Genomic DNA, 13,726 nt, shown 5'->3' on the forward strand with positions numbered 1-13,726 from the left:
TGCTAGCCGCCGGGCCAATCGTTTTACCGACCGTCTTTCTCACTCTGTTGGCCGTCTGATCTGGATCGGGATTATGATAAGCTGCAAATCGTTAGAATAAGGTAAAGTTTGAACGAAATTAGAGTCGTCGGATTTCGATCGGACGACTCGGATCAGATCAGGAAGGCTGTTGATAAGGGACTCCGTCAGCGTGTGAACTTTCCGGAGTCTTCGTTTCGAAAATTAAAAATAACCTCGGTTAAACATCAATTAAGGTGCTCCCTATTTTCACTCGAACGAAAATTACCGTACGGGCCGTCTGCCACCAGAGCATAGCCATAAGCAGCATCCTAATGCCTCTACAATTGCATTATTTTATAATTACGATTTTTAATTTTAAAATTTTAATAATATCTTAAATTTAGAAAAAATTAGAAAATTATATTTTATATCATATGTAATATATGGCCGTGCATCGTGCCAATCATCTCAATTCATTCTTATAAAATCTATTCATCATGTGCTCATTTCAGTAATTCACCTATAAAATGAGTCAGGGGCGTTTGGCGCATTACATAGGTAATATTGCTATGATAATGTGATTGTAAAGAAAATGTGATTACCTGATAGAATAACATAAAATCCTACATTGCAGTGTTTGATATGTAGAGTAATGTTGTTGTAAAATAACAGAGAATTCTACGTTGCAGTGTTTGGTATATAATTTAGATTACATTGAATATAAGCTATTTTTTTCAAATTTCTTCATCCTTACTTATTGATTATTGTCTATTTTTTATAGGGACAACTTTGTTTTAGAACCCAACCATTTTCGATAACATCACCAGCTGGAACCATCCATTATATATATTTTTTTTTTTGCAAATTGAAACTATCTATAATTTATTTAATATATATTTTAATTTATTTTAGTAGAGATATTTTGATCCTTAAATTATCTTATTGTAAGATTGCTGGGTTACAAAATTACATATAATTACATAACCACCTCTCTTTAGATAATCAGATTATCTTTTTTTGAGATAATAATGTATTATATGTAATACAGCATTATCTGTGAAAATGACGAAACAAATAATGTATTCTGATTATCTATTACAAAATTACATATAATCTTATCAAGATTACATGCTCTCAAATACCCCTAAACTGATTGCATGGTGCATTATATATTGATGCATGCACCGGTTTTGCTTCTCCTAATGAAAAAAATTCTTACTAAAGCCAGGCATTCGAAGAACTTGGATCTAAAAGGATTGAAAAATAAAAAGGCTTCTCTTGTACAAAAAAATCTCAAGATGATGCATCGCAAGAATGGGAGAAACTGAGAAGTTTCTCAAGAAATATAAAGAGTCTTCAAATGATGCACGGGAAAAATTGGAGAGGCTGACAAGTTCCAACCATTGTGAAGTTCTGCAAAAAAAAAAAAAACACCTGGGAAAAAAATAATTCTCTTGGATGAGGATGGATCATTTTCATTTCCAAGGAAACAGGTCATCAGATTTTTATTTTTATTCCTTCTTTTGAACTTTACTGGACCACATAATGCCCCTAACTCCAAATGGATGCATGAAATCGGCTAGCAAACATATTAATAGTGCACACATAATCCAGGTCCATGCACATCAAAAAATATTATTATAGTAGTCACGAGAACTGGGATAACAGGGTCCAGCAAAATCCATATACCTCTTCTCAGAAAATAGTGATCTACTTTCACCAAAAATGATAATAAGGAAGATATTTATTGGCAATTTCTCTTCTCCTGCAAACTTGTGTTGTTAGACATAACATTCACAACAAATGCTCTACAAGCATGCGTTCTGAAACAACAACTGGAACCTTCAGTTGAAGCTTTAGTTTTCCTCCAAACTCCAGAAGAAGAAAATGTTCCTAACTTCCTATGACAGAAATAAGTTACAGCCAGACACAGCGAAACTTTACCATAGCAAGCTCATTTGCTTGCATCCCAGATCATAACACAGTTGACGGTCGATGGTGGGGAGGCAAGGGGGGTGCATGGGGACTTAGTCTACATAACTTTCCCTTTTTTTTTCTCAAAAAAAAAAAAAAAGGAATAATTAATCTGCAGTAAAAACTTTGGGTTCCAATTGGTAGGCTTTGGTGAAAAACACAGGCCAGCACAAGTAGGTTGACAAGATGCTGCTAACTGTTGATGCCCCCATAAGCATGTTCATGACAACTATCTGCAGCTGGATAGCTTCCAAGGGTGATGCGCCTCCCATTATAAGACCAGTCATGGCACCTGGAAGAGATATAAGACCCACTGTCTTGGCATTGTCCACTACTGGTGACAATGCAATGATTAGAGATCTCTTCACCTGCTGAAGTGTTGCTTGACGTGGTGTTGCACCAAGAGCCAGTGCTGTCTCCACCTATTAAGAAAGAACAAAGAACCGTTAGCTACAATATGTAAGAAAGCCAAGTTAACAATACATCACGACGAATGGCTTAAATGTTACAAGAGGGGAGCTAAAATGAATAATAAGATATTATAAAATTATCAAGTAGACATTTTAGATGCACAATCAGAACACGAGATATCATCAGAATGCCTAATGCTCTTTTGATGGGACTCCTCAAAATTGTTTTCTAGGATAGTATTAGAAGTCCAGAACCAGGAGAAAGCCTAACGCACCTCATAATTGGCATCTTCTTTAGAGGCCATGCAACATGGTTTGACCAACCATAGATCTTTAAATTTTATTGAGATACTAAATATAGCACACTGAAAATTTTAATTTATTATAACATTCAATGAACTAGCATAGGGGACTTCCAATATCCGAAATCAGAAAGTTGAGACTAACCAGGTTCTTTTGGATTTTGAGATCTTCTCTGAGCTTTTTCATGGTAACTCCAGTCACAGTCATTGCATTACCTACCATCATGCCAGCAACAGGAATAATGTACCGTGGAGTGAAGGGAAAAACATTCAGTACAACGAGCAAGAACATGGTCACTGCTGTTCCTGCCAAAATGGACACGCCAGCTATGTACTTTCCACGAGGAACATGTTTTGCACGTTGACCTGCTGTATAGCCTGCAACAGATACCTGCATAGAGATGCATGGCAATGTATCAGCATATTCATACTAATCAAAATGGTAATTTTGACCACATAGTAAAATGCTATGATCATGTCTCTGCTTATGTTATGACCTCTGCTTGATAAAAGAAAGAAGCAGATGCAAAAGCAGTAACAGGTAAAGGTACTGAATTTTAAATCTAATATAGAACATGCGAAGGATCTTCAGGGTTCAGAGAATTTGCCACTAGGTAATGTAGTTGCATCAATCTTCTTAAACGCTTACCAAATTGGAGATGCCAGAGTTGCCATCTTCCAAAATTATTGTTACATTGGACTTCGTTTATGAGCCCTAATAAATTTAATCTCTTTCTGCTATAAGCTTGGGTTTTATAGTTATGGCTGAAGGCAAGTCTTGCTAGTGGGTTGGCAATGATGATGAATGTGCTGTAAACTATTTTCTAATAAGCAGTTTGCTTTTATTTGACAATGCTCTTACAAAAGGATAGCAATGTCCAAGGAGTTTACAATGGCTGACCTTGTTTATTTGGATATATAATTAAAGCTAGAAGACTCCTAAAGTCATCTTAGGCTAGATTGACAATGACAACCCCTATTCTAAAGATTTTTTTATTTGGTTCTAATTTCTCCAGAGGAATATTGTATTAACTAAGTTATGTACAGGCTGCAAGAGTGCATATACTCTTGACAAAATTATACTGCATATACGCATAGGCACGAGATGGTATTCCTTTGGAATACCATAAAATGATCTAGCTTCATTGATTTCAAAATTATAGACTTTACAATCTATAAATGCTCTAGCATCTATACTAGCCTCACCACCATTGATGTATCTCAGATTATCTGTGCGGGTTACACATATCCATAATGTAGTTGATGTTCAACGAAAGGAAGGAGCATACAATCAATCTGACACGATCAGAATTTGCAAGGTGCAAGCAAAAGACTGCCAGAAAAGACAGCTCTATCTGTTACATCTAAGTCTGTCTTGTGCAGCATGGATCTAAAACAACTAGGGCTAAGCGAAAACAACTCTTCTCAGATATAGAGAAGCCAAGTATAATAAGAATCCTGATAAGTGTGTCAACATAAATTAATTGTCGAAAGATCATCCTTTTTTGTAGTTACTCTCCATCTACCAGGTTGGGCTAAAGCAGGAATACTGACAATTCATTGGTGGGTTCACATGATGTTGAAGGCAGGTTGTAACGCTGCTCGGTCCTTTTATGGATCCACCTTATTTAAAATGGTCCTTCATAGCCTAACTTGTCATGACGGAGTGAAGGCTTTGTGAGGTTATGGTGGTGGGCGAGGGTATTGTTTCATTAGTAAATTATTTTCTCTATTCAGGATGTTGTATACTTGGCCTCCCATATGAAAACAATGCAATTTGGAAACTAATTATTGTACGGGGGATAAGACTTGAAAAAGTTACTATGATAATGAAAAAAGTGGCATTTGCTCAGTTTGAAGATAGAAGTGAATGAAATTTGTGGTGGGCATTGCTTCCCTGATCCCAGGCTCTTCGGAATAACAGAATTTGCTTATAATGATGTTTTCAGGCATCTGAAAATCCTCAGAATTTCAGTCCCTCATAGATGCTCCCTTGCCTGTCATGTTGCACCCACAGGTGCTTTAATTTTCCTTTTGACAAAATAGTTACTTATTGCCTAACACCTTACAGGAATATCAGGAGCTAGAACATGCCTATCTTAAGTTACAATAACATGACCTATGGATGGTCGTGTCATTGTGGTCCACCATCATTCTCTGTTTATATCTCCTAGTGTCTTTCTAATTTTAGAGGATCTATTTTAGACCCTGGATTTTAGTGGAACAAGGTGTGCATTCCTTAAATTTAGTGTATACATGCCAACATGACCTGTTTCTTACGAAACATATGTTTCTCCACTGCGATAGGAATTCCCAATTTAGGTTTTTGCCTCCTCTGAGACCTGCAACCATTTATTTGTCTACATTCCACAAACCTCTTCGTCATGGTGTCCATCTCACATCAAAAATTTTGGATCTACATTTAATTGTAGGCAAGGCAGACCTAATATGTTTCTACTTTTACCACCCTGCCGTTGAAGATATACTATGCAAGCAAACAACTATTGTACTTCGAGGATCAAAACATTTCTAAAAGCAAACGATACAAGATATTCCATACCCATTAAGCATTCACATAACTAAAATTGCCCACAGCACCCCGCCCCCAACCCCCAAAAAAAAAAAGATAGAAACCTCAAAATTGAATCTTTTTCACGGCTGGCGTTAAATATCTTTTGCTAACTAGCCCTACAGTTCCATATTTCAAGAACTCCAGTGCCCCTACTAATGGAAGCCCCAAATTCATCAACTAACTGATCCATTCCACCTTAAAAAATTTTAAAAAAAAAATTCATGAGTTGAAAAGCAAAAAACATACCATGAACAAGTAGGCGAGGATGATCCACCCGGCATTCTTCTGTGTAAAGATGAACTGGAGCACGAACCCGATAACAGAGAGCTGGAGAAAGGCCCTGGCGATCGCATACACCATCTCCCCCTCCAGCCCCAGCTTCTGGAAGAAGGACAGCACCACCGCCATCAGAACCACCGACGTGGCCGCCGCCGGCTTGAGCATCCCGACGAGGAACTCCTTCCAGAAGGAGGGATCGGAAGGATCCATAGAAAGCAAAAGAACGGACGACGACATGGACAACGAAGTAGAACGGAATCAGGCTCCTCCTCCTCCTCCTCGTTTTCTCGAGCTGCTGTTGGTTGGGTTTCGTATTTGTGCTCTCAGGGACCTCGTGACGGTGTTTGCGGGGACAGTGGAGACTGGACGAGAAACCTCATCTGGGGAAGGGGATATCCAAGGGAGGGGGAAATGCGGGTCGGCGTCGAAACCGAATCGAGCTCCATTATTAAAAGCAGTGGAGACCAAACCGAGGGTACGGCATTCGGGAATACGGCATCCGGAGTAAGGACGAGGCCTTTTGGCCGTTTCCGGACTGGATTGGCATCTTCCCGAACAAAATATTATTTAGCCGATTACATTTTGTTGACCCTCCTTCCATCCCCTCATGGATTAATCGCTAGTCCATTGAACATCGCTCATGCTTTCTTTCCATCATTCGTAATTTTACATATAATAGATTCATATACATATTAAATATATATATATTTTTTTGCCTCCATTCCATTTCGCATAAGGTTATATCTGGCCAGATATTTCTTTTCTCACTTGCCTCTGGCCGCCCTGTGGTGTCGTTACCTGCCACAGCCCCTCCCATCTCGTTGATCGCCATAGTTACTTCAGTTGGGACGATCAGAGATGGTATGATTATATCACATTCTTGATCTGAAATTATGAATCAAAGATCATAGCAACCGTCCTATACTTATAGAAAACTCTTCCCATAAGCATGCAAGGCATCTTATCATGCTATCCTAAAATAATAATGAAATAATTAGATAATAATTTAAATCTAAAACATAACGATCTAAATTTCTTCTTTAATATCTTAATAAATTCAACAAAGGTTCATAGGCTTTACATCAAATTCAATAAGCCTTTCAACCGAAAATAAAAATATGGAGATTCTACTTCTGATCACTCTTTCATTCATATCTTGTATCATCTTAATTCCTCAACATCTGTAAAAACAGTAAAATAAAATGTAATGAGCTAGACAGCCCAGTAAGCAATTATCACTTTTCAACATGTTTCATCAGGCATTTAAGTAAATAATTATTTATAGAAAATAAACATATAGAGTTCATCAATTCGAAATCAATTTCCAATTATGCAATATAATTCATGCCAAATTCATTTCTTTTTCGAAAATTCAAATTTCTTTTGAGATTTCAATTTCTTTTGTTCTTCAATTCTTTTCGTCAACCATGAGCTATGACCACATTTTTCCTATGGTAGAGTCATAACACCGCGTATCTTCTTGCGGTGAGCTGCGAATCATCTGGCAGCAAAGTCCTTCGGAGCCGCTGGTCTCTCTGACGGTTTGTCGTTGGTCTCTCTGGCGACGTAAACCCTCAGGACAAATCAATTGCCAACGTATATGCCCCCATTGGCAGGGTCCTTTATATAGTCAGGTTGTTAATTCATAATATTTCTTATATCATAATTCTTCATAAATCATATTTCATATTCTAATTTCGATAATAAAACATATAATCATGTAGTATCGAAATCAATCAATATAATGCATCATGAAATCAATATGTTCAATCATGCTTCATCATAACATTTCAAATAAGATATTTTCATAACAAAATACCATTCATCCAATTCATGCATCGTTTCATAAATCATGTCAGAAAAATTCATTATAATTTATCGATAAATCTAGAAAAAGTGAAACATTACTTACCTTGAACGTATTTCAATAAATCCACATAATTCTATAAATTTTTTTCAAAAATTCTGTTCGTAGATCATATCGCGATATCCCATGATCAAACATCCACAATTCTATACAGAATCAATTTCAATAATTAGAAAGAATACGAATATCATATTTCAACGGTTTAGATTGGGTCCGATCATCTAATTTCATCTAATCAAAATCTAATTAGGACCTAAATGATCTAAAGTTTGACTATCAGATCAAATCGAATAAGAAGTGATAGGACCGAGGTTTCTTCATTGATTTCATAAAATCAAGTGGAGAGAGACAATCAGAGGAGAAAGAATTCATGAGGTATAATTCGAATTAATCAGGTGACACAATCCAACATTACGATTGGTCCAATATCTCAAGTGATGAAATCAACACGATCAAATCATGATTAAGTCGGGATCATGGATGATCAAATCTAAAAATTCATTGTCTGATCAAGGTGGGTACCAGTACGCTGTCTGACAACATGGATCAGGATTCTTTATTAGAATCAGATCAGGACTATTAAAAAAAATTTTTTCATTCACTAACTTTTTTAGAGAGAGAATCAATCAAGAGAGAGAATATTTTAGAGAGAATCAATCAAGAGAGAGAATATTTAGAGAGAAAAACTCATCTTGAATTTTTCAGACAATATGATTCAATAAATCCGATCGATCAGATCAAATCATACTCAGATTATCATGTGGATAATTCAATAAAATCATAAAAAAATAGAATCTTAAAATACCTGATCTAATCAAAATGGATGTCGGTGTACCGTCCGCCGATCACAGATCAAAAGTCCATCACGAGGATCATTTAAATTCATCATCATTCTTCTCAAAATTTTAGAAACCTTAGGAGAGAGAAATAATCTAGAGAGGAGAGAAAAGTAGAGAGAGAAAGTTCAATTCTAGAGAGAGAAAATACTAGTTCAGTCTGAAAAAAGAGAGGGAAGAGAGAGAAACTCTTTTCTCATATTTTATTATTTATATCATTATTTATTAATTAATTTATTTTATTTTTCTTTCTTCTTTTCTTTCTCTCTTTCTTTTTTTTTTTTCTTCACGAAAAAGAGAAGAGAGAAAATCCTTTTTATTATTATTATATTATTATTATTTATTTTTCTTCTTTCTTTTTTTTTCCTTTTTCTTTTTTTTTCTTTTCTTTTCTTTTTCTTTTCTTTTCCTTCTTCTTCTTCTTTTCTTCTTCCTGAGCTTCCTTTGGGCCGAAACAGGGGATCTCTCAATCCCCTATTGGCTGGCCGACTGATGGTGCAACCGGCGTGGGACGGCCGTCTGCAGGAGGGAGGCAACTCAACGACACTAGGAGAGCCAAACCGGTGGTCGGCGGTGACCACCGGCATCGAAAATCAAAGAAAAATGGTAAAAATATAGAGGTTCTTCCGCAACAAAATCCGGCGACTCCGGTCGCCGGCGAGCATGTACACAGGCATGGGAAGAAAAGGGGAGAAGAGAGGAAGGGAGGAGGCTTACCTCGATGTCGGCGAAGCTTTCCGGTGAGCAATTGGACGGGCACAGGGACGGGTTTTTCGCGATGGTTTTCCGACGATTGCCGCCGACTAAGCTTATGATCTTTGGTGGAAGGGAGAGAGGAGGGATCTCCTCCTTAAATAGAGCCGAGGGAGCTCGTTTCCGACTCCGATTGGAAGCTGGTGAGAGGAGGAAGAAGACTCCCTTCGAGAGTCTTCTCCCTATTTTCTTTTCTTTTTTTTTTTTTTTGGGCTTTGTTACATGGGTCGGGCCGAGCTATCACATTTTTCTCCTCTAAAAGAAATTTCGTCCTCGAAATTTTTCTTGCTTGAGCCTTCATAGTTTCTTACTTGAATCTCATCCACAAATATTTTAATATTCTAATTCTTGATATAAATTCATTCTTAAATCATTTCATAAGAAAAAAGTCAAACATTAATATCGATCTGAAACAGAATCATTCATTTTCTTATTTATCAAGATCAACATCTCAAAGATTTTCAATGTTTCAAGATTTCGAAATTATGATCTCATTCCCTGTAAAAATTAATGTTCAATATCTCATGACTCAAATTAAAATCAAATCTATCTCCTATGAATAGAAGAAGGTCAATGTCTCTATTCTTGCATAAGAACTTCATTCATCATCATTATTTATTTATTTATTTTTTTATTTTAAATATTAACCACTCTTAATTTCAACCCATCATAAGATAGAAAAACATACTTCTATGAATCATTTGATGATATCCTAATCAATCAAAATTCAAAAATATTTTCTCTTATTCGTACTTTCAAAGGTTGAAGATTTATCATTTCAATCTCATTCTCGAACTTTTGATATTTTAATTCTCAATGTAACTTTATCATTTAGTCATTTCATAAAGATCAATATCACTATTGTTGATTGAATCAATATCACTATTTCTAATCATCGAAATTTTCTTACTCAAATCCTCAAACTCTTAAATATTCTAATTTTTGAAGCAAATTTTATCATTAAGTCATTCCATAATAAAAATCAATAACTCAAAAATTGATCTAAATCAAAACTATAGTTTTCTTATAATCAAAATCAATGTCTCTATTCTAAGTAAGTATATCAATTTGCTTTATCTAAACATTCACTACTCTTAATTAATCGATTCATTATCAAATTAAATTATAAATAACTCCAATCCATCTTTTGTAGAACAATCGTCAATATCAATAGATAACCTCAATTTTTTTTATTTAGTCAGAGAAATAATAATAATCAAAAGAGTCCAAACTTCAAATTTTATTATACCCTGGAGATAAATATTTGAGTATAATAATCTAAGATCGAAATCATTATTCGATAAACAATCTCAAATTCTTTCTAATAAATAGAGAATTATAAAATTTAATTCTAGGATAGAGAAAATTTATCTCTAAATATTCTAAATCTAAAATCAAAAGTCCACTCATCCTAGAATTAGGATGCTAATTATTTTTGTAGCATAATAGGTGGAAGCACTACTTTTAAAAATCAATTAGGATATCTAAAATAATTTAAAATTTTAAAATATTATTCTTTCTAATATCAATAAATTTTTTGTATCAAACCATATATCTATCATAATTCTTTAACTCAAAGAGTCAACATTCCTAACTTACTCAAAGTAATCCAGATTACCATGCTTCCACTGCGCACTCTGATCTAACAATCAAAATTTCATAGATTCACCAAAAAAAAATTTGATCAAATTATTTCTTTATCTTATCAATAGAAAAGATCTAAAATTTTAAATTTCAATTGAAGTCAAAGATTAACTTTCGATTCTCATTCATACTTTTACTGGTGTATAATATCTTGATTAACCCTTGAGTCCAATATCATATTTAAACCATCATATAGATTTACTATAATCAATATGAATCAAATCTTAATTCTCATATCAATTCAATTCGATAATTTTCAAACCAAAAATCCTTATAAGTCAAATTAATGAAGAAAAAAATCCTTCGATGCTCCACCAAATTTGGACATAATCAGAATATATAAAATTTCAAATCATTATTTTTTTTAAAAAAATTTCTATCGTCAGGATCTTCAATATCTATCAAATATCCTTTCATAACAATCATACAAGCTTCAAAAAAATCAAATCTCCATTTAATAGTAAATTCAATTAGGGACCTCGTTAACAAAAGCAAAGGAACTCCATATCAATTTCTAAATTCAAAATTTTAAATGACAAATTTCACATGGGTCCCATAATCTAAAATAAATATAAATCAGATCTTTTATCTTAATCTAAAGATATCAATTTTTCATTAACAACCTAACAATAATATCAGAAAATCTTTGATCAACTTAGATACAAAATCTTTAAATTAAATTTCATACACATCATGTAGTCTCCAAGAGACATAATAAAATCTATTATCTAGATCTAAGGATGATGATTAAAGATTTCAGTATGATGAATATTCTACAATCTCATAATCGATTTCATCAATAAGAAATAGGTTTCTTTGTAATATCTCAAATATACATTCATCCTGATATGCCACTTTATATACAATCCACATACCAAGTTCACTTTCGATAAATATTCCAATCAATATCATAAAAAAAACTTTCTTAGCCCATTCTGGAACAATATTTTATTATCAAATCTTTATCTTGCCAATAATAGTCAACTTCTCAACTAAAGTAATATCATAGTATTATTCTCACATCGAATTTGAACTTACGATTCACTTGAATAACCAATGATCAAATTAATAATTATAATGCACAATAAAATTTTTATGTCAATCCTTTTGTAATTACTTTCAATGAAAATCTAACTAATCATATCATGATCAATAGATCATCCATCATATTTCAAATTCTATATATCATAATCTCTTGTGATCCTTTCATACATAATCTCAATATTTAACCAAAAGTTATAAAGATTTCTCCCACTACAATCATCAAAGATCTACACCATAATGTCCCTAGTGTCTATCACTTACACCCATTCTATATCTGATTATATGTTTCATAATTCATCTACTTATGCTCTGATACCATATTAATTTACACCCCCGACCCGAGATTGTGAATCGAGGGTCATGGCAACCGCCGCATACTCATAGAAAACTCTTCCCATAAGCATGCAAGGATCTTATCATGCTATCCTAAAATAACAGCGAATAATTAGATAATAATTTAAATCCAAAACATAACGATCTAAATTTCTTCTTTAATATCTTAATAAATTCAACAAAGATTCATAGCTTTACATCAAATTCAATAAGCCTTTCAACCGAAAATAAAAGTATGGAATTCTGCTTCTGATCACTCTTCCATTCATATCTTGTATCATCTTAATTCCTCAACATCTGTAAAAACAGTAAAATAAGAGGTAATGAGCTAGACAGCCCATAAGCAATGATCACTTTTCAACGGTTTCATCAGCATTTAAGTAAATAATCATTTATAGAAAATAAGCATATAGAGTTCATCAATTCGAAATCAATTTTCAATTATGCAATATAATTCATGCCAAATTTATTTTTTTTTCGAAAATTAAATTTCTTTCGAGATTTCAATTTCTTTTGTTCTTCAATTCTTTTCGTCAACCATGAGCTATGACCATATTTTTCCTGTGGCAGGGTCATAACACCGCGTATCTTCTTGCGGTGAGCTGCGAATCATCTGCAGCAAAGTCCTTCGAACCTGGTCTGCGGTTTCTGGTCTCTCTGATGACGTAAACCCTCAGAAAAATCAATTGCCAACGTATATGCCTCCATTGGCAGGGTCCTTTACATAGTCAGGTTGTCAATTCATAATATTTCTTATATCATAATTCTTCATAAATCATATTTATATTCTAATTTCGATAATAAAATATATAATCATGTAGTATCGAAATCAATCAATATAATGCATCATGAAATCAATATGTTCAATCATGCTTCATCATAACATTTCAAATAAGATATTTTTATAACAAAATACCATTCATCCAATTCATGCATCGTTTCACAAATCATGTCAGAAAAATTTATTATAATTTGCCGATAAATCTAGAAAAAGTGAAACATTACTTACCTCGAACGCATTCCAATAAATCCACATAATTCTATAAATTTTCTTCCAAAAATTCTGTTCGTAGATCATATCGCGATATCCCATGATCAAACATCCACAATCCTATACAGAATCAATTTCAATAATTAGAAAGAATACGAATATCATATTTCAACGGTTTAGATTGGGTCCGATCATCTAATTTCATCTAATCAAAATCTAATTAGGACCTAAACGATCCAAAGTTTAACTATCAGATCAAATCGGATAAGAATGATAGGACCGAGATTTTTTCATTGATTTCATAAAATCAAGTGGAGAGAGACAATCAGAGGAGAGAGATTCATGAGGTATAATTCGAATTAATCAGGTGACACAATCCAACATTACGATTGGTCCAATATCTCAAGTGATGAAATCAACATGATCAAATCATGATTAAGTCGGGATCATGGATGATCAAATCTAAAGATTCATAGTCTGATCAAGATGGGTGCCAGTACACTGTCTGACAATCATGGATCAGAGTTCTTCATTAGAATCAGATCATGACTATTAAAAAAATTTCTTCATTCACTAACCTTTTTAGAGAGAGAATCAATCAAGAGAGAGAATATTTTAGAGAGAGAAAATTCTAGAGAGAGAAATTCTAGAGAGAGAAAACTCATCTTGAATTTTTCAGACAATATGATTCAATAAATCCGATCGATCAGATCAAATCATG

At 33.9% G+C, this 13,726-nt stretch overlaps 1 protein-coding gene across 1 annotated transcript; it reads right to left on the reverse strand.

The window, feature by feature from the left end:
• Nucleotides 1–1,726: 1,726 nt before the first annotated feature.
• On the reverse strand, nt 1,727–5,975 carry LOC105044527 (UPF0014 membrane protein STAR2). The gene is made up of 3 exons (XM_010922461.4): nt 5,505–5,975; nt 2,832–3,077; nt 1,727–2,396 (listed from the first exon to the last, which is right to left on the reverse strand). The coding sequence occupies exons 1-3, from the start codon at nt 5,772–5,774 to the stop codon at nt 2,082–2,084; spliced, it is 831 nt and encodes a 276-aa protein (XP_010920763.2). The 5' UTR covers nt 5,775–5,975; the 3' UTR covers nt 1,727–2,081.
• Between the last annotated feature and the right edge of the window lie 7,751 nt (nt 5,976–13,726).

Source organism: Elaeis guineensis, chromosome 5 (genome assembly GCF_000442705.2).
Source record: "Elaeis guineensis isolate ETL-2024a chromosome 5, EG11, whole genome shotgun sequence".
NCBI classification, from domain to species: domain Eukaryota; kingdom Viridiplantae; phylum Streptophyta; class Magnoliopsida; order Arecales; family Arecaceae; genus Elaeis; species Elaeis guineensis.